This window comes from Lethenteron reissneri, unplaced genomic scaffold, assembly GCF_015708825.2.
Source record: "Lethenteron reissneri isolate LAM-NWPU_2019-01 unplaced genomic scaffold, ASM1570882v1 scaffold_1639, whole genome shotgun sequence".
NCBI lineage: Eukaryota > Metazoa > Chordata > Hyperoartia > Petromyzontiformes > Petromyzontidae > Lethenteron > Lethenteron reissneri.
The window spans coordinates 3,881,312-3,906,750 of record NW_026891376.1 but is presented as its reverse complement, the minus strand read 5'-3'; the positions used below and the strand labels follow the sequence as shown (position 1 = coordinate 3,906,750).

The 25,439-nt window shown below is 57.9% G+C and overlaps 1 protein-coding gene across 1 annotated transcript in view; it reads right to left on the bottom strand.

The window, feature by feature from the left end:
• The window catches only part of LOC133362993 (1-phosphatidylinositol 4,5-bisphosphate phosphodiesterase gamma-1-like), a 48,144-nt gene that overhangs the window by 5,494 nt on the left and 17,211 nt on the right, over window positions 1-25,439 (bottom strand). The window contains exons 9-29 of the mRNA XM_061581979.1: window positions 25,113-25,231; window positions 23,276-23,361; window positions 22,006-22,126; window positions 20,449-20,617; window positions 19,988-20,095; window positions 17,073-17,183; window positions 15,175-15,392; window positions 13,464-13,664; window positions 12,404-12,523; window positions 10,854-11,037; window positions 10,343-10,420; window positions 9,310-9,413; window positions 8,402-8,492; window positions 7,472-7,538; window positions 6,695-6,852; window positions 5,853-5,943; window positions 5,171-5,386; window positions 3,185-3,336; window positions 2,724-2,838; window positions 2,064-2,231; window positions 184-272 (exon numbers count right to left, since the gene is read on the bottom strand). Coding sequence (XP_061437963.1) covers window positions 184-272; window positions 2,064-2,231; window positions 2,724-2,838; window positions 3,185-3,336; window positions 5,171-5,386; window positions 5,853-5,943; window positions 6,695-6,852; window positions 7,472-7,538; window positions 8,402-8,492; window positions 9,310-9,413; window positions 10,343-10,420; window positions 10,854-11,037; window positions 12,404-12,523; window positions 13,464-13,664; window positions 15,175-15,392; window positions 17,073-17,183; window positions 19,988-20,095; window positions 20,449-20,617; window positions 22,006-22,126; window positions 23,276-23,361; window positions 25,113-25,231 — 2,766 coding nt within the window. The remainder of the gene's footprint in view (window positions 1-183; window positions 273-2,063; window positions 2,232-2,723; window positions 2,839-3,184; window positions 3,337-5,170; window positions 5,387-5,852; window positions 5,944-6,694; window positions 6,853-7,471; window positions 7,539-8,401; window positions 8,493-9,309; window positions 9,414-10,342; window positions 10,421-10,853; window positions 11,038-12,403; window positions 12,524-13,463; window positions 13,665-15,174; window positions 15,393-17,072; window positions 17,184-19,987; window positions 20,096-20,448; window positions 20,618-22,005; window positions 22,127-23,275; window positions 23,362-25,112; window positions 25,232-25,439) is intronic.

The following is a 25,439-nucleotide window of genomic DNA, read 5'->3' as shown; positions in this document are numbered from 1 at the left end:
TCTATGGGTCTCTGTGTGAGCCTGTGGGTCTCTGTGTGAGTCTGTGGGTCTCGCTACTAACAGCACTTGCCCCTACAGCCCTGCTAGTAGAGGCTGCACGGGGCACTGTCTGTCTCTGTGCCGACGGCAAGCGCCGGTGAATGGGCGACCGAGCACCGGTGGTGCCGGGTGAGCGGCACGAACCTTGACGTTGGTGATGGAGATGTGAACGAGCAGCGAGGCCAGTTCAAGGTCCTCGCTGTAGCTGCTCTGCAGGGGCACGGAGCGGAAGCCTGGACACACACGCAGACACACACAGACACACACAGACGCACACACAGACACACACACACACAGACACACACACACAGACACACACACACAGACACACACACAGACACACACACAGACACACACACACAGACACACACACACAGACACACACACACAGACACACACACAGACACACACACACACAGACACACACACACAGACACACACACACAGACACACACACACAGACACACACACAGACACACAGACACACACACACACACAGACACACACACAGACACACACACAGACACACACAGACACACACACAGACACACACACACACACACAGACACACACACACACACAGACACACACAGACACACACACAGACACACACACAGACACACACACAGACACACACACAGACACACACACACACACAGACACACACACAGACACACACAGACACACACACAGACACACACAGACACACACACAGACACACACAGACACACACACAGACACACACACACAGACACACACACAGACACACAAGTTCCATCATCCCCCCACCCGAACTTTGCTGGATTTCGAGGCCAATACTATTCACGAACAAATAAAAATGATGCTCTGGTGGTAGGTGATGATGCATCGTCTTTGAAACCGATTGGTCCACACCGGAGTGGCAGCTTTCTCTAGAGCCGAGTCTCAAACGGTGTTCGGTTCAAAGGTGACCAGCACAAGGAGAATGCCACTGTCAGGGGTGAGGGTAGCCACATCATGGGACCTCCCTTGTCAGTATCAAAATAACAGAATGGTTTTCACCCTGCCTGGCAATCAAACACGAGTTGTGTTCAAATGATAATGCTGCCACCGCGTCAGAGGTCGCAAACGGGTTTTGATTCCTTATCCGTACCCGTACCCGGCCGCACCAGGGTCGCAAATGGGTACCCGTACCCTCCCCGTACCCTACCCGTACCCTACCAGAAATGAGTGACAAACGGTGACTCACCAGTGACTCACGGCCTACCCGTACCCGGCCGCACCAGGGTCGCAAACGGCTACCCGTACCCGTACCTGGCCGGGTACGGGTAGCCGGGTATCGGGTAGGGTACGGGTATCGGGTACCCAGTTGCGACCTCTGCACCGTGTGAGCCACGCGAACTTGCGTTGTTCGTGCAAATAAACATGATGCTCTGGTGGTACGTGATGATGCCTGGTCTGTGAAACCGATTGGTCCACACCAGAGAGGCAGCTTTCTCAAGAGCCGAGTCTCAAGCAACGCCACTCTCAGTTAGTCTGGCCACACGGTAGAGACCACACGCTCAACGCACTCCCAAATCATCTCAACTCGCCAAAACAACACCCGCACATCCGGTTCACCGTGGAGGTCACCAACGCACTCCCAAATCATCTCAAATCGCCAAATTAAAACCATCCGGTTCACCGTGGAGGTGACAATTCCTCAATGTTTTGCTCTGGGGCGGCCTAACTGGTAACTCGCACAGCGTTTACCGAAAGGCAGACATTTAGAGTCGGCTAAAACGAGCTCTGAGTGGATGTAGGATTTGTGTGGAGAGTACAACTCCTACCCCCACCGCTACAACCACCGCCACTACTACCACCACAGACAGCACTAACGCCGCCACCACCACAGCCACCACCACCACAGCCACTACCACAGACACCACCACCACAAACACCACCACAGACACAGACCACCGCAGCCATCACCGCCACTCCCTAACCACCACCACAACCGCCACCACCACCGCCACCACCACCGCCGCCACGCGTTGACCTCTCACCAGACTTGAGACCGCGCACGGGGAAGGTGGCCTGTGCCAGGAAGTTGGGGTCACTGAACATGTCCTCCTCGTAGACCACGAAGCGCAGGAAGGCGAGACGCGGGCTCTGGATGTCGAACACCAGGCCCGGGGACTTGACACTCCACACGGGGTTCAGGCCGTTGTCCGCTGTGGGGGGAGGGAGGGGGGGAGGGAGGGGGGGAGGGAGGGGGGGAGGGAGGGGGGGAGGGAGGGTAGGGAGGGGAGGGGGGAGCGAGGGGGAGGGAGGGGACAAAACACACACACAGACATATACAAAGGTCCCCCGTATAGTCTGTAACAGGCTGTAGGGGCAAGTGCTGTTAGCGAGCAGCACCTGTGAAGGCCGGCACTGTGGCACACGAGGGGGTGGGTGTCACCTATAGACACACAGACAAAGGCCCCCCGTGTAGCCTCTAGCAGGGCTGTAGGGGCAAGTGCTGTTAGTAGCGAGTAGCAGCAGCAGCGCCCTATAGAGACACAGACAAAGGTCCCCCGTGTAGCCTCTAGCAGGGCTGTATGGGCAAGTGCTGATAGTAGCGAGTAGCAGCAGCAGCGCCCTATAGAGACACAGACAAAGGTCCCCCGTGTAGCCTCTGACAGTGAGCGCTGTGAGCTTGTGGGGGGGGTGGGGTGACTCACGTACGACCTCCGTCTTGTACTTGTTGCAGTCGTAGTCGGCCCCACAGACCTCCACCTCCACGAAGGGGCACGCGATGCTGCGCCCGTTCTTGGGCAGGTGGCGGGCGCCGAAGATCTGGTGCACGGCACACGGCACATGGCACACGTCACACGACACATGGCACATGACACGTCACACGGCACGGCACACGGCACACGGCACGCACAGACACCCCACGCATGCACGCACACCACAAACACACACCCCACACACACCACACACAGTCACCCCACGCACGCACACCACACACGCACGCACGCACACCATGCACAGACACCCCACGGACGCACGCACACACAGGCACGCACGTACAGGCACGCACGTACAGGCACGCACACACAGGCACGCACACACAGGCACGCACACACAGGCACGCACACACAGCCACGCACAGGCACACACAGGCACCCCCCGCACGCACCATGATCTGCAGGCTGACTGTGTCGCTGGTGGGCAGAGCGCTGTTGCAGAACGGGTCGACAAAGTCTCCGCGCAGCATCGACTCGGGCTGCAGCACGTAGCCGCTGGCGCCGTTCAGCTTGAACAGAGCCTGGTTCAGCTGCATGGGCTTGTCTAGCACACGCGTGACGCACACACACGCGTGACGCACACACACGCGTGACGCACACACACGCGTGACGCACACACACGCGTGACGCACACACACGCGTGACGCACACACGCGTGACGCACACACACGCGTGACGCACACACACACGCGTGACGCACACACACACGCGTGACGCACACACACACGCGTGACGCACACACACACGCGTGACGCACACACACACGCGTGACGCACACACACACGCGTGACGCACACACACGCGTGACGCACACACACACGCGTGACGCACACACACACGCGTGACGCACACACACACGCGTGACGCACACACACGCGTGACGCACACACACACACGCGTGACGCACACACACGCGTGACGCACACACACGCGTGACGCACACACACGCGTGACGCACACACACGCGTGACGCACACACACGCGTGACGCACACACACGCGTGACGCACACACACGCGTGACGCACACACACGCGTGACGCACACACACGCTTGTGACGCACACACACGCTTGTGACGCACACACACGCGTGTGACGCACACACACGCGTGACGCACACACACGCGTGACGCACACACACGCGTGACGCACACACACGCGTGTGACGCACACACACGCGTGTGACGCACACACACGCGTGTGACGCACACACACGCGTGTGACGCACACACACGCGTGGACGCACACACACGCGTGACGCACACACACGCGTGACGCACACACACGCGTGACGCACACACACGCGTGACGCACACACACGCGTGTGACGCACACACACGCGTGTGACGCACACACACACGTGTGACGCACACACACGCGTGTGACGCACACACACGCGTGTGACGCACACACACGCGTGTGACGCACACACACGCGTGACGCACACACACGCGTGACGCACACACACGCGTGACGCACACACACGCGTGACGGCGGGGGGCAGGCGGCGTTGTAGCAAGTAGCACACAACGTCACACACACGCACTCTCTCTCGCACACACACACACTGTCTATCACACACACTGACACACATTCACTCACACACACTCTCTACTGTGCCAACTTGCTGTGCTTTAGCGTCGCTCCTCCGCCCTCCGTTGCTGTTGGAGGGCGGCTGCCTCCAACTGCCCAGTAGCGTCCTTCACGAGCCTCCTCCACCACGACCACCACCACCACCGTCACCACCACCACCACCACGACCACAAACCACGACCACCACCAACACCACCACCACCACCACCAAACACGACCACCACGATCACCACCACGACCACCACCACGACCACCAACCACAACCACCACCACCAACCACCACGACCACCACCACCACAACCACCACCACCAACCACTACCACCACCAACCACGACTACCACCACAACCACCACCACCACCAACCGCGACCACCAACACCACCACCACGACCACCACCACAACCATCACCAACACCACCACAACCACGACCACCAACCATCACCACCACCACGACCACCAACCACAACCACCACGACCACAACCACCACCACCACCACCAACCACTACCACCACCAACCACGACTACCACCACAACCACCACCACGACCACCACCACGACCACGACCACCACCAACCGCGACCACCAACCACCACCACCACGACCACCACCACAACCATCACCACAACCATCACCAACACCACCACAACCACGACCACCACCACGACCACCAACCACAACCACCACCACGACCACCACGACCATCACCACCACCACCAACCACGACTACCACCACCACAACTAACCACAACCACCACCACCGCCACGACCGACCGCGAGCCCTCACCAGGCGTCTGGTAGTTGAGAGCCACCATCTGCGTGCCGCATGCCCACAGGGGCAGCGGGTCGTAGTTGGAGGAGTCGATGCGCTGCCCCTTGGGGTAGACGCGGCTCAGCTGCCGCCGGTTGTGCTCCACCAGCGGACGGGCCGCACCGCGCCGGCAATACTTCTCCGCCTTCGTCTCCGGCAGGGACGACATCTCGCGGCAGCTCAACTTGGGGCCTGGCGGGTGGGGGGGTGGAGGGGGAGGAGGAGGAGGGGGGTGGAGGGGGTGGTGGGGTGGGGTGGGTGGGGTGGGTAGGGTGAGTGGGGTGGGGTGGGGTGGGGTGGGTGGGGTGGGTGAGGTGAGTGGGTGGGTGGAGTGAGTGGGGTGGGTGGGGTGGGGTGGGTGGGGTGGGATGGGTGGGGTGAGTGGATGGGGTGGGGTGAGTGGGGTGAGTAGGGTGGGTGGGTGGAGTGAGTGGGTGAGTGAGCAGGTGAGCGAGCGAGCGGGTGAGTGAGCGAGCGAACGGGTGAGCGAGTGAGCGGGTGAGTGAGTGAGCGGGTGAGTGAGCGGGTGAGTGAGCGAGCGGGTGAGTGAGTGAGTGAGCGAGCGGGTGAGTGAGTGAGTGAGCGAGCGAGCGGGTGAGTGAGCGGGTGAGTGAGCGAGCGGGTGAGTGAGCGGGCGAGTGAGCGGGCGAGTGAGCACCTTCGAAGGGCACGGGGCGGCAGTAAATGACGAGCTCGGAGATCTCGGAGGCGACTCGTTTCCGCTTCTCCTCCTCGGTGCGCTTGGAGCTCTGCAGCAGAGGTGACGGTGGTGGCAATGGTTAACCCACATGTACACACACACTCACAGACACACACCCACACACTCGCACGCACACACCCACTCACCCACACACACACAGACACACTCACCCACTCACACACACACCCACTCACTCGCACGCACACACCCACTCACTCGCACGCACACACACACAGACACACACAGACACACACACACACACGCACTCACCCACCACCCCACTCACTCACTCACTCACCCACACACACACCCAATCACCCACCCACACACACACACCCAATCACCCACCCACACACACACCCACTCACCCATCCCCTCACCCCCTCCCTCAATCCCCCACCCACTCACCTCACCACCCCACCAACCCCCTCACTCACCCACTCACCCCCTCAACCCACTCACCCACTCACCATCTCACTCACCTACTCACCTATTTACCCACCCACCTACTCACTCATCCATCCACCCACTCACCCGCCCACCCACTCACCCGACCGCACCCCACTCACTCACCCACCCCCCCACCGACCAACTCACCCACCACCCCACCCACTCACCCACTCACCCACCACCCCACCCCACCCACTCACCCACTCACCCACCACCACCCCCACTCACCCCCCTCCCACCCCCCCCACCCACCCCCCCAACCACTCACCCATCCCCCCACCCCACTCACTCACCCTCCCCCCACTCACCCACCACCCACCCACCCTCACCCCCCCCCCACCCCCACTCACCCGTGTGCCCGCCACCTGCTTGGCCTGCACTATTTTGGTCATCCAGTCGCTGAGCTCCCTCTCGTCGGGCGCCGCCACATCCAGCGAGGCCGAGCTGCTGCCCCCGGCCATGAGGGCAAACACCCAGCGCTGCCCCCCCTTGCCTTGCGTGAGGGCAGCTGGGCACACAGACAAAGGTCACCCGCGGAGCCTCGGACAGGACGCGGCAAGTGTTGTTTGTAGCGGCGAGTAGCAGGACCGGTTTCAGTTAGACTCCCCTCGCCATCACCATCATGACCATGACCACCATCGCCACCGCCACTACCACCATCATCATCACCACCACCCACACCGCCACCACCACCATCATCACCACCATCACCACCCACACCGTCACCACCACCGCCGCCACCGCCACCACCACCATCACCACCACCATCATCACCACCATCATCACCATCATCACCACCATCACCACCCACACCACCACCACCCCCACCAGCACCACCACCACCGCCCACCACCACCCACACCACCACCACCACCCACACCACCACCATCACCGCCACCACCACCCCCACCAGCACCACCACCACCACCCACACCACCACCACCACCACCATCACCGCCACCACCACCCCCACCTGCTACCCATCACCACCACCACCACCACCACCCCCACCACCACCCACCACCACCACCACCCACACCACCACCACCCCCACCACCCACACCACCACCACCACCACCACCCACACCACCACCATCACCGCCACCACCCCCCCACCTGCTACCCACCGACTGTGCACGATTTGAGGTCGATGGTTCCCTTCTGCAGGGAGCCCAGCGGGCTGCTGTCGACTCCCTGGCAAAGACAAAGACAAAGACCACCGCCCACACGGTATAGCCTTTAACAGGCTGTCGGGGCAAGTGCTGAGAGCAAACAGCAGCAGCAGCCTATCAGAATCATATCGAACCCACCACCTCCTGCGGATCAGGCGAGGTAGTCAACATCTCCTAGCCACTGTGATGATGATGATGATGAGAGAGACGCAGACTCCACAAAGACCTCCAGTTGACCAGGCGAGGTAGTCAACATCTCCTAGCCACCGTGATGGTGATGATGAGAGAGACGCAGACTCCACATAGACCTCCTGTAGACCAGGCGAGGTAGTCAACATCTCCTAGCCACCGTGATGATGATGATGATGAGAGACACAGACTCCACATAGACCTCCTGTAGACCAGGCGAGGTAGTCAACATCTCTTAGCCACTGTGATGATGATGATGATGAGAGAGACTCAGACTCCACATAGACCTCCTGTAGACCAGGCGAGGTAGTCAACATCTCCTAGCCACCGTGGTGATGATGATGATGAGAGAGACGCAAACTCCAAATACAAAGCAGCTGGTGTCAGGCTCAGGATCGGACCCACGACCTCCTGCGTACCAGGCGAGGTAGTCAACATCTCCTAGCCACTGTGATGATGAGAGAGAGAGACGCAAACTCCAAATCGCCGAATCAGAATATACAGCATCAGGCATAGTGTGGTGTGGTGTGGTGGGGTGTGGTGGGGTGTGGTGGGGTGGGGTTTAGTGTGGTGTGGTGGTGTGGTGTAGTGTAGCGTGGTGTAGTGTGGTGTGGTGGGGTGAGGTGTGGTGGTGTAGTGTGGTGTAGTGTGGTGTGGTGTGGTGGTGTGTGGTGTGGTGTGGGGTGTGGTGAGCACCTCGGCCTCCGGAGGCTGAGGGATGGACATCTCCTCCACGTAGTTTGCCGGGAACCAGTGCCGCTTCTTGCCGCCGTGGTCACCGCACCACCTGAGCCACACGGAGATTCGGTGGTGGTGGTGGTGGCGGTGGTGTGGTGGTGGCGGTGGCGGTGGTGTGGTGATGGTGGTGGTGGTGGTGGTGGTGGCGGTGGCGGTGGTGGTGGCGGTGGCGGTGGTGGCGGTGGCGATGGTGGTGGTGGCGGTGAGAGAAAGAGAGAGGGGGAGAAAATGAGGGTGGGGGGGGAGGGAGGGGGAGCGAGCGGGTGAGGAGCGAGTGGGTGAGTGAGTGGTGAGTGAGTGAGTGGGTGAGGAGTGAGTGAGTGAGTGGGTGAGTGAGTGGGTTGAGTGCGTGAGTGAGTGGGTGAGTGGGTGAGTGAGTGGGTGAGTGAGTGGGTGAGTGAGTGAGTGAGTGGGTGAGTGAGTGAGTGAATGGTGAGTGAGTGAGTGGGTGAGTGAGGAGTGAGTGAGTGGGTGAGTGAGTGGGTGAGTGAGTGGGTGAGTGAGTGGGTGGGTGAGTGGGTGAGTGAGTGAGTGGGTGAGGAGTGAGTGAGTGGTGAGTGAGTGGTGAGTGAGTGGTGAGTGAGTGGGTGAGTGAGTGGGTGAGTTAGTGAGTGGGTGAGTGAGTTCGTGAGTTGGTGATGAGTGACTGGGTTGATGGGATGAGTGGTGAGTGAGTGGGTGAGTGAGTTGAGTGAGTTAGGTGAGTGAGTGAGTGAGTGGTGAGTGGGTGAGTGAGTGAGTGGGTGAGTGAGTGGGTGAGTGAGTGAGTGGGTGAGTGAGTGGTGAGTGAGTGGGTGAGTGGTGGGTGAGTGAGTGGGTGAGTGAGTGGGTGAGTGAGTGAGTGAGTGGTGAGGAGCGAGCCTCACCAGCCACCGTCCTGCTTGTCCACGTTGTAGATGACAGAGTTCTTGACGAAGGAGAGTTCGTCGTCACGGTGAGCCCTGTATTCGTACAGCGCCTTCACCGAGCACTGTCGGTAACCACCACCACCAACACCACCACCGTTACCACCACCTTCATCATTACCACCACCACCTTCATCATCACCACCACCGTCACCACCACCGTCACCACCACCACCACCTTCATCATTACCATCACCTCATTACCGTCACCACTACCACCACCTTCATCATCACCACCACCACCACCATCATCATCAGCATCACCATCACACCACCACCGTCAACCACCACCGTCACCACCACCTTCATCATCACCACCACCTTCATCATTACCATCACCTCACTACCGTCACCACCACCACCACCACCTTCATCATCACCACCACCACCACCTTCATCATCATCACCATCACACCACCACCGTCAACCACCACCACCTCAATCATCACCACCACCACCACACAACTCAATCATCACCACCACCACCACCTTCATCATCATTACCACCACACTACCACCATCACCACCTTCATCATCACCACCACCACCACCGTCACCACCACCGTCACCACCAGCATCACCACCATCACCACCACCACCGTCACCACCACTGTCACCACCACCATCACCACCGTCATCACCACCGTCACCACCACCGTCACCACCACCGTCACCACCACCGTCACCACCACCACCACCATCACCACCACCGTCACCACCACCACCGTCACCACCGTCATCATCGTCACGGTGAAGGGAGTGGGGGAAACCGTGGTACAGGTGGCTGTTGCGTGGTGGGTGGTGGTGGTGGGTGGGTGGGTAGTGGTGGGTGGTGGTGGGTGGGTGGGTGGTGGTGGGTGGTGGTGGTGGTGACGGTGGTGGTGGTGACGGTGGTGGTGGTGGGTGATGGTGGGTGGGTAGGAGTGGTGGTGGTGACGGTGGTGGGTGGTGGGTGGGTGGATGGTGGTGGTTGTGATGGTGGTGGTGTCAGAACCTTGGAGGGAGGCATCTGGTTGGGCTCTACGTAGAGGTGGTTGTTGCCGATGCCGTAGAGGGCGTTGTAGTCCGGGTCCTGCATGGTGGGAGGGTGGTGGGGGGGTGGTGGGGGGGTGGTGGGGGGTGGTGGTGGGGGGGTGGTGGGGGGGGTGAGACAACAGGTCGGGGTGATCGCCACGGCAACGGTGCGGCGAACGGCGGCCACGGCAACGTTCTTCCGAAACGACAGTGAGTGCCAGAAACGAGGGGGTGGGGGGTTGCAGCAGTAGCAGCAGCAGCATCATCAGCAGCACCAGCAGCATCACCAGCAGTAGCAGCATCATCATCATCATCAGCAGCAGCATCATCAGCAGCAGCAGCAGCAGCAGCACCAGTAGCAGCAGCAGCATCATCAGCAGCAGCAGCATCATCAGCAGCAGCATCATCAGCAGCAGCATCAGCAGCATCATCATCAGCAGCATCATGGCTGGACATGCCCCCGGGGCGCCACTGGCTGTGTCATCCCTCACGTCGGTGCCGAGCTTGTGCAGCGTGTCCTCGTTGACGGCGTAGCGCAGGCGCATCTTGCGGTAGAGCGGCCGCCGCTCGTAGTAGCACACGAGCTCCAGCAGACTCTCAAACTCGGCCGAGCTGCCCAGCATGAAGAGGCGGCCCTCTCGCTGGATGCGGCAGTGCTTGATCTTGCCCTCGGCACTGGCGTCGGCGGGGGTGGTGGTGGTGGCGGTGGTGGTGGTGGTGTGTGGGGGGTGGGGGGTACGTGGGGGGTGGTGGGGTACGTGGGGGGTGGTGGGGTGTGGGGTGGTGGGGGTGGTGTGTGTGTGGTGTGTGGGGGGTGTGGGTGTGTGGTGTGGTGTGTGTGTGGAGGGTGGTGGTGGTGGTGTGTGGGGGGTGGGGTGTGTGTGGGGTGTGGTGGGGTGTGGGGGGTGGTGTGTGGGGTGTGGTGGGGTGTGTGTGGTATGTGGGTGTTGTATCGGTGTGTGTGGGGTGTGTGGTGTGTGTGGTGTGTGGGTTTGGTTTCGGTGTGTGGGTGTGTGTGTGTGGTGTGTGTGGGGGGTGGTGTGTGTGGTGTGTGTGGTTGTTGTGGTGTGTGTGGTGTGTGTGGTTGTGGTGTGTGTGGTTGTGGTGTGTGTGGGGTGTGTGGTGTGTGTGGTGTGTGTGGTGTGTGTGGTGTGTGTGGTGTGTGTGTGTGTGGTGTGTGTGGTGGGTGGGGTGTGTGGGGTGGGGAAGGGGTGGGGTGGAGAGGTGAGTGAGTGTGTGTACAGGTGAGTGTCTCTCTCACCATCAGGCGGTGAATTGCGGGGAGGGGGCGAAAGAGAGAGAGGGCGGAAACGTCGAGAGGTGGGGGAGGATAAGTGGTGGTGGTGGTGGCGGTAGTGGTGGTGGCGGTAGTGGTGGCGGTAGTGGTGGCGGTAGTAGTGGTGGCGGTAGTGGTGGTGGTGGTGGCGGTAGTGGTGGCGGTAGTGGTGGTGGCGGTAGTGGTGGCGGCGGTGGTGGTGGTGGCGGTAGTGGTGGTGGCGGTAGTGGTGGCGGCGGTAGTGGTGGTGGCGGTAGTGGTGGCGGTAGTGGTGGTGGCGGTAGTGGTGCCGGTAGTGGTGGCGGTGGTGGCAGTAGTGGTGTTGGTGGTGGCAGTAGTGGTGGCTCTGGTGGTGGTGGTGGGGTCCGTGACAACGGGAGGAGGGTGGAGTGGTGGTGGTGGCAGGAGTGGTTGCTGCGGTGGTGGTGGTGGTCGCTGTGTCTGTGTCTGCGGTCGCTGCGTCTGGTCTGCTGTGGTGGTGGTCACTGCGTTTGTGTCTGCTGCGTCTGCGGTGTCTGAGGTGGTGGTGGTAGTGGTGGTGGTAGTGGTGGTGGTGGTAGTGGTGGTGGTGGTAGTGGTGGTGGTGGTCGCTGCGTCTGTGTCTGTGTCTGCGGTGGTGGCTGTGGTGGTGGTGGTGGTGGTAGTAGTAGTGGCGGTAGTGGTGGCTGTGGTCGCTGCTGCTGCTGCGTCTGCTGCGTCTGCTGCTGCTGCTGTGTCTGCTGCTGTGTCTGCTGCTGTGTCTGCTGCTGTATCTGCTGTGTGTACCGGAAGGTGATGGCGTAGGAGTTGGTCTCGCTGCGCTTGCGCACGAGGAAGGCGCCGTCGCGAGGCACCCGCATCAGCATGTGCTCCGCCTCGCCCCGCGACAGGCTGGCGTGGTACCACCTGCACACACAGACAAAGGTCACCCGTGTAGCCTCCAGCAGGCTGTAGGGGCAAGTGCTGCTAGTAGCGAGTATTAGTGTCCTATAGACACAGACAAAGGTCCCCCGTGTAGCCTCTAGCAGGGCTGTAGGGGTAAGTTCTGTTAGTAGCGAGTAGCAGCAGCACCCTATAGACACACAGACAAAAGTCCCCCGTGTAGCCTCAAGCAGGCTGTAGAGGCAAGTGCTGCTAGTAGCGAGACAGCGAGTAGGTGAGAGCGTTGGTTAGCGAGTGAGAGCACTGGTGAGCAGGTGAGAGTGTTGGTGAGAGCGTTGGTGAGTGAGTTAGTGAGCGAGTTAGTGAGCGAGTTAGTGAGCGAGTTAGTGAGCGAGTTAGTGAGCGAGCGAAGGAGCGAGGGAGCGAGTGAGCGAGTGAGGGAGTGAGGGAATGAGAGAGCGAGTGAGAGTGAGTGAGCGAGTGAGGGAGCGAGTGGGTTAGTGAGCGAGCGAGTGAGAGAGCGGGTGAGTGGGTGAGTGAGCGAGCGAGTGAGCGAGCGAGTGAGGGAGTGAGCGAGCGAGGGAGCGAGTGGGTTAGTGAGCGAGCGAGTGAGAGAGCGGGTGAGTGGGTGAGTTAGCGAGCGAGTGAGCGAGCGAGTGAGGGAGTGAGCGAGCGAGTGAGAGCGAGTGAGAGCGAGAGGGCGAGTGAGTGAGCGAGTGAGAGAGGGCGAGTGAAAGCGAGCGAATGAGAGCGAGCGAGTGAGTGAGCGAGTGGGTGAGTGAGCGAGTGGGTGAGTGAGCGAGTGGGTGAGTGAGCGAGTGGGTGAGTGAGCGAGTGGGTGAGTGAGCCAGTGAGCGAGAGCCAGTGAGGGAGGGAGCGAGTGAGTGAGCGAGAGCGAGCGAGTGAGTGAGCTAGCGAGCGAGCGCGAGCGGGCGAGGGTGGCGTGAGGAGCGTGACGACTCACTCCTTGTTCTCGTGCGCGTTGGGCTGGGGCACGGGCTCCGTGAGCCGCATCTCAAACTCGTTGCAGCGGAGAGGCACGTCGCGGTAGTGCATGATGAGCGAGTAGAGCGAGTCGAACATGAGGTTCTCCGTCAGGTAGTAGCGCACCGGCACCGACTCCTGCCGGGAGTGGATGCGGCAGTGCTGCACCCGCCCAGAGCGCCTGGCACAGAGAGAGGGGGTGGGGGGTGGGTGAGTGGGTGGGTGGGTGAGTGGGTGGGTGGGTGGGTGAGTGGGTGGGTGGGTGGGTGAGTGAGTGGGTGAGTGGGTGAGTGGGTGGGTGAGTGGGTGAGTGGGTGGGTGGGTGAGTGGGTGAGTGGGTGGGTGAGTGGGTGGGTGAGTGGGTGGGTGAGTGGGTGGGTGAGTGGGTGAGTGGGTGAGTGGGTGGGTGAGTGGGTGGGGGAGTGGGTGGGGGAGTGGGTGGGGGAGTGGGGGGTGGGTGGGTGAGTGGGTGGGTGAGTGGGTGAGTGGGTGAGTGAGTGGGTGAGTGGGTGGGTGGGGGAGTGGTTGGGTGGGTTGGTGGGTGGGTGATTGGGTGGGTGAGTGGGTGGGTGAATGAGTGGGTGAGTGAGTGGGTGGGTGGGTGAGTGGTTGGGTGGGTTGGTGGGTGATTGGGTGGGCGAGTGGGTGAGTGGGTGGGCGAGTGAGATGGTGGGTGGGTGAGTGAGTGGGTGGGTGAGTGGGGGGGGGGGGTGAGTGGGTGAGTGGGTGGGTGAGTGGGTGAGTGAGTTGGTGAGTGGGTGATTGGGGGGGGGTGAGTGAGTGAGTGAGATTGTGAGTGAGATGGTGGACGGGTGAGTGAGTGGGTGGGTGAGTGGGTGGGTGGGTGAGTGGGTGAGTGAGTGAGTGGGTGAGTGGGGTGGGGGGGTGAGTGGGTGGGTGGGTGAGTGGGTGGGTGAGTGGGGGGGGGTGAATGGGTGAGTGGGTGGGTGAGTGGGGGGTGGGTGAGTGGGTGAGATGGTGGGTGGGCGAGTGGGTGAGTGGGTGGGCGAGTGAGATGGTGGGTGGGTGAGTGAGTGGGTGGGTGAGTGGGGGGGGGGGTGAGTGAGTGGGTGAGTGGGTGAGTGGGGGGTGAGTAGGTAAGTGGGCGAGTGGGTGGGCGAGTGAGTGTGATGGTGAGTGAGATGGTGGGTGGGTGAGTGAATGAGTGAGTGGGTAAATGAGTGAGTGAGATGGTGGGTGAACGTGACATTACTAAGCTACACTACTACTATACTACACCACACCACACCACCACTACACCCACCAGAAGGACAGCGTGTAGTACTACACCACTACTACACTACTACCACTACACTACTACTACACCACTACAACAACACTACTACACTACTACACCACTACTACTACACCACTACACCACTACTACTACACCACTACTACTACACCACCACTACTACACTACCACTACTACACCACTACACCACTACTACTACTACACTACTACACCACTCCTACTACACTACTACAACACTACTACATTACTACTACTGCACCACTCCTACTACTACACTACTACTACTACACTACCACTACACTACTACTACACCACCACCACCACACCCACCAGAATGACAGCGTGTAGTCCCCTACACCACTACTACTACACTACTACTACACTACCACTACACCACTACACTACACCACTACTACACCACCACTACCACACCCACCAGAATGACAGCGTGTAGTCCCCCACGAAGGTTTCGCTCTCGCGCACGAGGAACGTCCCATCGCGCCCCCCGTCGCAAACCCCCCCCGCCACCGCCCCCCCCGCCCCGCCCCCCACGCTGCACACATCCAGCAGGAGGCTCTCCGCCATGCTGCGTCCGCCCGCCAACTTGCCGTGGAACCACTTCTCGCTGTAGTGCAGCTCGCCTCGCCCCAGCTCCTTGACAGACGCGGCACGCCGGAGGGACAGAGGTCAACCCGTGCCCGTCGACACGCAAGCGAAGTTAGCAGCGTCGTCTGGAAGCACGTTATATTTTTTGCGACGTATAATTGTAACGTATTACTTACTTTACGATATAAAGCTTTCGTGACTGCAGGGATTCACCTTCTTGGTTCTTTCGGTAAAGTCGTCACGTAGAAGGGAAGTAATAAAATAATAAAAATAATAAAAATAAAACATAAAATAATTCTCACGACGTTTCGGCCACAACGCAAGCAGCCGTCCTCAGGTGAAACCAGGTCAGACTCTGTCGCCTCGACAGACCTGGTTTCACCTGAGGACAGCTGCTTGCGTTGTGGCCAAAACGTCGTGATAATTATTTTATTGTGTTTTATTTTTATTATTTTATTACTTTCCTTCTACGTGACTTTACCGAAAGAACCAAGAAGATGTATTACTTTACTGTTAGTAGCCCAGCTTATTGAAGAGTATATTTAGTATACTGATGATACTATGTAGTTTATACTTTAGTTGTTTACGTGGTGGTTTAGTTTCTGCAGCTACATACTATTAACATTCCTTCCCTTTATTAATGCTACCCCTACCCCCTCCCTTTGATGCTGCTAATCCTGCATCATGCACGGGCATAATATGACTTTGAAACCCCCCGCCCACCTCATACGCATTTCACAAGTAGTACTAATCACATACCTGCATTTCCCATAAATATGCTAAATTCCTCTTGATATGCAAATTCTTTTGTCAAGGCGCTCTTCCCCCCTCCAACCCAGCAGCTTAAATATACGCTCCAAGCGTGGTGGTGTTTCATTCAGACGCTGTCTCCCCGACAGACCTGGTCTTCACCTGAGGACGGCTGCTTGCGTTGTGGCCGAAACGTCGTGAGAATTATTTTATTATGTTTTATTTTTATAATTTTATTATTTCCCTTCTACGTGACTTTACCGAAAGAACCAAGAAGATGAATCCCTGCAGTCACGAAAGCTTTAAATCGAAAGGTGTCAGTTTTCTTGCCAGAAAAAAGGGGAAAAAACCCTGTTAGTATATGTTGGTACTGGCAAAGGAGGTTCCATGATGTAGCTGCTCACCCCGAGCTCTCATTACTCTGGTAGTGTGTTGTCTTTGAACTGTGCGCCTTTTGGCGTCATCTGGTCGAACACCGTATGAGACTAGGCTCTAAAGAAAGCTGTCTCTGGTATGGACCAATCAGTTTCAAGGACAATGCATAAATTATCATAGTTGTGTTTTTGTTTGCATTTGACTGCAAGTATCAGCACGTGGCACCTGTGAAGGCTACCGGCACTGTGGCACACACGAGGGGGTGGGTGGCCAGCACCACGCCCGGCCGCCTTTGTCTCCCCAGTGGCGATGTTTACACACCGCAACAGGTACTCATTTGAGGCTGAGTCGACCTAGGGGAGGCCCAGGACCGATTCAGATAATCGTCACCACCGGTGTTGGCCGTGAGCGGGAATCGAACTCGGGTCGCCGGGTTCGTAGCGCAGCACTACGCTACTGCTCCCGGCATTTTGTTGTTGTGGTGTTGTTGTTGTTGTGGCATTGTTGTTGTTGTGGCATTGTTGTTGTTGTGGCATTGTAGTTGTTGTTGTGGCATTGTTGTTGTTGTTGTGGCGTTGTTGTTGTTGTTGTTGTGGTGAGCACCTCCCCGGGCGCCTCCTCCCCCTCGTCGTCGTCAGCGGGCCGCGTCACCGCCGTCTCCTCCGAGTAGAAGATCCTGGCGTTGGTCAACACAAAGTAGTGCGGGTTCCACTCCTACGGTGAGACACACACACACACAGTGAGACACACAGTGACACACACACACAGTGAGACACAAAGTAGTGCGGGTTCCACTCCTACAGTGAGACACACAGTGAGACACACACACACAGTGAGACACACAGTGAGACACACACACACAGTGAGACACACAGTGACACACACACACGGTGAGACACACACACATACAGTGAGACACACACACACACACAGTGAGACACACACACACACGGTGAGACACACACACATACAGTGAGACACACACACACACAGTGAGGCACACACACACACGGTGAGACACAAAGTAGTGCGGGTTCCACTCCTACAGTGAGACACACACACACACACGGTGAGACACACACAGTGAGACACACACACACAGTGAGACACAAAGTAGTGCGGGTTCCATTCCTACAGTGAGACACACACACACGGTGAGACACACACACACACAGTGAGACACACACACACGGTGAGACAAACACACACACACAGTGAGACACAAAGTAGTGCGGGTTCCACTCCTACAGTGAGACACACACACACACGGTGAGACACACACAGTGACACACACACACACGGTGAGACACACATAGTGAGACACACACACACGGTGAGACAACACACAGTGAGACACACACACACACACGGTGAGACACACACACACACGGTGAGACACAAAGTAGTGCGGGTTCCACTCCTACAGTGAGACACACACACACACACACGGTGAGACACACACAGTGAGACACACACACACAGTGAGACACAAAGTAGTGCGGGTTCCATTCCTACAGTGAGACACACACACACGGTGAGACACACACACACCGCACGCACACACAGTGAGACACACACACACGGTGAGACAAACACACACACACACAGTGAGACACAAAGTAGTGCGGGTTCCACTCCTACAGTGAGACACACACACACACGGTGAGACACACACAGTGACACACGCACACACGGTGAGACACACATAGTGAGACACACACACACGGTGAGACACACACACACGGTGAGACACACACAGTGAGACACACACACACACGGTGAGACACACACACACACACACGGTGAAACACACATAGTGACACACACACACACACGGTGAGACACACACAGTAGTTAGACACACACACACAGGGTGAGACACACACACACACGATGAGACACACACACACACACGGTGAGACACACACACACACGGTGAGACACACACACACACGGTGAGACACACACACACGGTGAGACACACACACACACGGTGAGACACACACACAGTGAGACACACACACACACGGTGAGACACACACACACACGGTGAGACACACACACACGGTGAGACACACACACACGGTGAGACACACACACACGGTGAGACACACACACACACGGTGAGACACACACACACACGGTGAGACACACACACACACGGTGAGACACACACACACACGGTGAGACACACACACACACACGGTGAGACACACACACACACACGGTGAGACACACACACACACACGGTGAGACACACACACACGGTGAGACACACACACACAGTAAGACACACACACACAGTAAGACACACACACACGGTGAGACACACAGGGACACACAGGGAAACCCCACGTGGCCCTGTGGTTGAGTGGCCGTGTCTCCGTGTGGCCGTGTTTCCACGTCTCTGCGTGACTACATCTCCGCGTGTCTGCGTGTGAGTGTGTCTGTGTGTCTGTGTGTGTGAGTGTGTCTGCGTGTGAGTGTGTCTGTGTGTGTGAGTGTGTCTGCGTGTGAGTGTGTCTGTGTGTCTGTGTGTGTGAGTGTGTCTGCGTGTGAGTGTGTCTGTGTGTGTGAGTGTGTCTGCGTGTGAGTGTGTCTGTGTGTCTGTGTGTGTGAGTGTGTCTGCGTGTGAGTGTGTGAGTGTGTCTGTGTGTGTGAGTGTGTCTGCGTGTGAGTGTGTCTGTGTGTGAGTGTGTGAGTGTGTGAGTGTGTCTGTGTGTCTGTGTGCGAGTGTGTCTGCGTGTGAGTGTGTGTCTGCGTGTCTGTGTGTTTGTGTGTGTGTCTGTGTGTCTGCGTGCGTGTCCGTGTGCGAGTGTGAGTGTCTACGTGCGAGCATGCGAGTGTGTGAGTGTACGTGTGTGCATGTGTGAGTGTGCGAGTGTGTGAATGTGCGTGTGTGTGAGTGTGTGAGTGTACGAGTGTGTGAGTGTGTGTGTGTACGAGTGTACGTGTGTGTGTGTACGTGTGTGTGAGTGTACGAGTGTGTGTGTCTACGTGTGTGTGTGTGAGTGTGTGTGGGAGTGTGCGTGTACGTGTGTGTGTGTGTACGTGTGTGCGAGTGTCTACGTGCAAGTGTACGTGTGTGTGAGTGTGTGAGTGTACGTGTGTACGAGTGTGTGTGTGTGCGTGTGTGTGTGCGAGTGTACGTGTACGTGTGTGTGTGATTGTGCGTGTACGTGCGAGTGTGCGTGTGCACGTGTGTGAGTGTGTGTCTACGTGCGAGTGTACGTGTGTGTACGTGTGTGTACGTGTGTGTGTGAGTGTGCGTGTACGTGTGTGTGTGTGTACGTGTGTGCGAGTGTGTGAGTGTCTACGTGTGTGTGAGTGTGTGAGTGTACGTGTGTACGAGTGTGTGTGTGTGCGTGTGTGCGTGCGTGTGTGTGCGAGCGTACGTGTGTCTGTGTGTGCGTGTGTGTGTGTCTACGTGCGTGTGTGTGAGTGTGCGAGTGCGGTGAGTGTGTGATTGTGTGTGTACGTGTGTGTACGTGTGTACGTGTACGTGTGTGTGTGCGTACGTGGTCGACGGGGTCCTGCAGGAAGAGGATGCCGTTCTTGAGCGAGTTGCTGAGATCCGTCTCGCTGCCCACACTCTCCTCCAGCACCTGCGACTCAATCGTCTTGTGCTGCAGACGCGGGGGGGGAGGAGGGGGGGAGCATTTGGTTACGTGAGCGAGTGTAGCGTGCGTGTGTGTGCGTGTGGATGTGTGTGTGCGTGGATGTGTTTGTGTGCGTGGATGTGTGTGTGTGCGTGGGAGCATGTGTATGTGTGAGCGTGTGTGTGTGTGCGTGGATGTGCGTGTGTGTGTGAGCGTGGATGTGTGTGCGAGCGTGGATGTGTGATGTGTGTGCAGGTTATCGAGTCTACCCATTTGTGACACCACTACCGCCCCCCCGACTACCGCCCCCCCCCCACTACCGCCCCCACCACCCCCCCCACCACCCCTCCCACCACCCCCCCCCCCCCCCCCGCGGTCACCTTGACGACGATCTTGTTCTTGAGCTGGCTGGGCGAGGGCAGCTCGTCCACGGGCCCGTCGGCCGCCTTGGTGAGCAGCGCGTCCCCAAACACCTGGCGGAACAGCTGCGCCATCTTGCGCTGCTGCGGGATGGTGCAGTGGTCTTCGATGGACAGGATCACGGGGTACCTGCACGTACACGCGCGTGTGTGTGTGTGTGTGCGTGCGTGTGTGTGTGTGTGTGCGTGCGTGTGTGTGTGTGTGCACGTGTGTGTGTGCGTGCACGTGTGTGTGCACGTGTGTGCGTGTGTGTGTGCGCACGTGTGTGTGTGCGTGCACGTGTGTGTGCGTGCGGGAGTGGTGGTGCAGCGGTTAGCGCTACGAACCTGGCCATGATCCATGTTTGATTCCTGTTCATGGGCCACCAACAACACCGGGTGGCTCACTCACTCACCTATCAACTCACCCACTCACTCACTCATCCACAAGACCACTCACCGACTCACTCACCCACTCATCAATTCACTCACCCACCGACTCACTCACTCACTCAATCACCCACTCATCGACTCACTCACTCACCCATTGACTCACTCTCCCACCCACTCATCGACTCAATCCCCCACTCATCAACTCACTCACCCACCCAACCACCCACTCACTCATTGACTCACCCACCCACTCACTCACCCACCCACCCAACCACCTACTCACTCATGGACTCACCCACTCACTCATTGACTCACCCACCCACTCACCCACCCACCCACTCACCCACCCACTCACTCATTGACTCACCCACTCACTCATTGACTCACCCACCTATCCACCCAACCACCCACTCACTCATTGACCCACCCACCCACTCATCGATTTACCCACCCACCCATCGACTCACTCACTCACCCATCCACCCACCAACTCACTCACCCACCCACCCATTGACTCACTCACTCACCCACCCATTGACTCACTCACCCACTCATTGACTCACCCACTCACTCCCTCACTCACCTACTCACTCGCCCACTCATCGACTCACTCACCCACTCATTGACTCCCTCGCCCACCCATCGACTCACTCACCCACCCACCCATTGACTGACTCACTCCCTCGCCCACTCATCGACTCACTCACCCATCCACCAACTCACCCACCCATTGACTCACCCACTCACTCACCCACTCACCTACTCACTCGCTCACTCATCGACTCACCCACTCACCCACCTACCCACCCAACCACCCACTCACTCATTGACTCACCCACCCACTCACCCACCCACCCACTCACTCACCCACCCACCCAACCACCTACTCACTCATTGACTCACCCACCCACTCATCGACTCACCCACCCATCGACTCACCCACCCACCCACCCAACCACCTACTCACTCATTGACTCACCCACTCACTTATTGACTCACCCACCCATCCACCCAACCACCCACTCACTCATTGACCCACCCACCCACTCATAGATTTACCCACCCACTCATCGACTCACCCACTCACTCACCCACTCACCTACTCACTCGCCCACTCATCGACCCACCCACCACCCACGGACTCACTGGGAGGTGAGGAATGCGTGGTCGCGGATGGTGTAGATGACGTCCAGGAAGCGGATCTTGGAGGTGAGCGTGTGGCCGTGGTAGATGATCGGCGTGTCCTCAGGACCGTCCCAGCAGTCCACTGCGTCACACGAAGACAAAGACCCCCCGTGTAGCCTTCACAGACTGTAGGGGCAAGTGCTGTTAGCGAGCACCTACGAAGGCCGGCACGGTACACGAGGGGGTGGGTGGCCAGCACCACGCCCGACCGCCTTTGTCTCCCTAGTGGCGATGTTCACTACACACCACCGCTACACCAGATACTCATTTGAGGCCGAGTCGACCTAGGGGAGGCCCGGGACCTGTTCAGATAATCGTCACTGGTGTTGGCCTTGAGCGGGAATCGAACCCGTGTCGTCGGGTGAATAGCGCAGCGTAGCGCTAACCGCTACACCACCACTCCCCCTTACTACTACTACACTACCGCTCACACGCACACAGACAAAGATCCCCCGTGTAGCCTCTAACAGGCTGTCGGGGCAAGTGCTGCTCATAGCGAGTAGCAGCAGCAGCAGCAACCTATAGAGACGCAGACATCGTCCCGTGGAGACTTCTAGCAGAACCCATGACCTCCTGCGTACCAGGCGAGGTAGCTAACATCTCCTAGCCACCGTGATAATGACATAGAGAGAGAGACGCAGACTCCAAATGTACAACAGCAGGCGTCGTCAGGGTCAGGATCGAACCCACGACGTCCTGTATACCAGGCGAGGTAGCTAACATCTCCTAGCCAACGTGATGATGATGAGAGAGAGACGCAGACTCCAAATCTCCAGCAGCAGGCATCGTCAGGGTCAGGATCGAACCCACGACCTCCTGTATCCCAGGCGAGGTGGTTAACATCTCCTAGCCACCGTGATGATGACATAGAGAGAGAGAAGCAGACTCCAAATGTACAACAGCAGGCATCGTCAGGGTCAGGATCGAACCCACGACGTCCTGTATCCCAGGCGAGGTAGTTAACATCTCCTAGCCACCGTGATGATGACATAGAGAGAGAAGCAGACTCCAAATGTACAACAGCAGGCATCGTCAGGGTCAGGATCGAACCCACGACCTCCTGTATACCAGGCGAGGCAATTAACATCTCCTAGCCACCGTGATGATGACATAGAGAGAGAGAGAAGCAGACTCCAAATGTACAACAGCAGGCGTCGTGGGGGTCGGGATCGAACCCACGACCTCCTGTGGATTTCAGGCGATATTTTTTTATTAATTGATGCTGACTCACGTTCAATGCAGCGACATCCCATGCGTAGGCAGCGTGCGTACGCCTCTGTGGACGACTCGCTGGAGAACTGATCTCCCGTCAAGTACCTGCACACGCACACACACACACACACGCACACACACACACACACGCACACATGCACGCACACACACACACGCACACACACGCACACATACGTAGACTCACATTGAGAGCCACAGACTCATCACACAGCAGAGAGCCATAGACTCATCACACAGCAGAGACCCATAGACTCATCACACAGCAGAGAGCCATAGACTCATCACACAGCAGAGACCCATACACTCATCACACAGTAGAGAGCCATAGACTCATCACACAGCAGAGATCCATAGACTCATCACACAGCAGAGACCCATAGACTCATCACACAGCAGAGATCCATAGACTCATCACACAGCAGAGACCCATAGACTAATCACACAGTAGAGATCCATAGACTCATCACACAGCAGAGAGCCATAGGCTCATCACACAGCAGAGACCTATAGACTCATCACACAGCAGAGAGCCATAGACTCATCACACAGCAGAGACCTATAGACTCATCACACAGCAGAGAGCCATAGACTCATCACACAGCAGAGACCCATAGACTCATCACACAGCAGAGACCCATAGACTCATCACACAGCAGAGACCCATAGACTCATCACACAGCAGAGACCCATAGACTCATCACACAGCAGAGACCCATAGACTCATCACACAGCAGAGACCCATAGACTCATCACACAGCAGAGACCCATAGACTCATCACACAGCAGAGAGCCATAGGCTCATCACACAGCAGAGACCCATAGACTCATCACACAGCAGAGACCCATAGACTCATCACACAGCAGAGACCCATAGACTCATCACACAGCAGAGACACATTAGCACAGTAGGGGGCACAGGAGGTGTATCGGGCAGTCATCTCAGTCAGTCGACCCGTGGCACCTGGGTCTGCCCCGTGACCTCTTTCCGGCAGACGTTCAACACTTCACGTCGCCTCAACAGACACCTAGCCTGGCACAAGCGCCGTGATGACGTCACCGTGATGACGTCACCGCCACTTAGTGGCGAATGGTGGTTGTTGTTGTGCGACTGTTTGTTTGTGTGTGTGTGCGAGTGAGTGAATGTGAGAGTGTGAGTGATTGTGAGTGTGTGAGTGAATGTGAGTGTGTGAGCGTGAATGAGTGTGTGAGTGAATGTGAGTGTGTGAGCGTGAGTGAGTGTGTGAGTGCGAGTGAGTGTGTGAGTGCGAGTGAGCGAGTGAATGTGAGTGTGTGAGCGTGAGTGAGTGTATGAGTGAATGTGAGTGAGTGCGAGCGAGTGAATGTGAGTGTGTGAGCGTGAATGAGTGTGTGAGTGAATGTGAGTGTGTGAGCGAGAGTGAGTGTGTGAGTGCGAGTGAGTGTGTGAGTGCGAGTGAGCGAGTGAATGTGAGTGTGTGAGCGTGAGTGAGTGTATGAGTGAATGTGAGTGAGTGCGAGCGAGTGAATGTGAGTGAATGTGAGTGAATGTGAGTGTGTGGGTGAGTGGGAGCGGTAGTGTAGTGGTTAGCGCTACGCTGCGCTATGAACCCGGCGACCCGAGTTCGATTCCCGCTCACGGCCAACACCAGTGGTGACGATTATCTGAACCGGTCCTGGGCCTCCCCTAGGTCGACTCAGCCTCAAACGAGCACCTGGTGCGGTGTGTAGCAAGCATCGCCACTGTGTGTGTGTGCGTACGTGCGTGTGCGCGTGTGCGTGAGTGTGCGTGAGTGTGTGTGTGCGTGAGTGTGTGTATGCGGCTGTTGTTGTTGTGCGTGGTTGCGTATGGCACGCACGTGTTATGCGACGAGGCGATCCAGTAGTGGTTGATGGGATGGTTCATCTCTTCGGGGCAGAGGCGCTCCTGGTTGGCGTCCCAGATGCTGTTCTCGCGCGAGAACAGGTACGTCACAAACTGCGTTCACACAGAACAGGTACGTCACAAACTGCGTTCACACAGAACAGAACGTCATAAACTGCGTCCACACAGAACTAGTAGCAGTGCCTATAGACACACAGAGTGGGGGTGTGTGTGGGGGTGACCATGGGGGTGACCGTGTGGGTGACCGTGTGGGTGAGTGTGGGGGTGACCGTGTGGGTGACCATGTGGGTGAGCGTGCGAG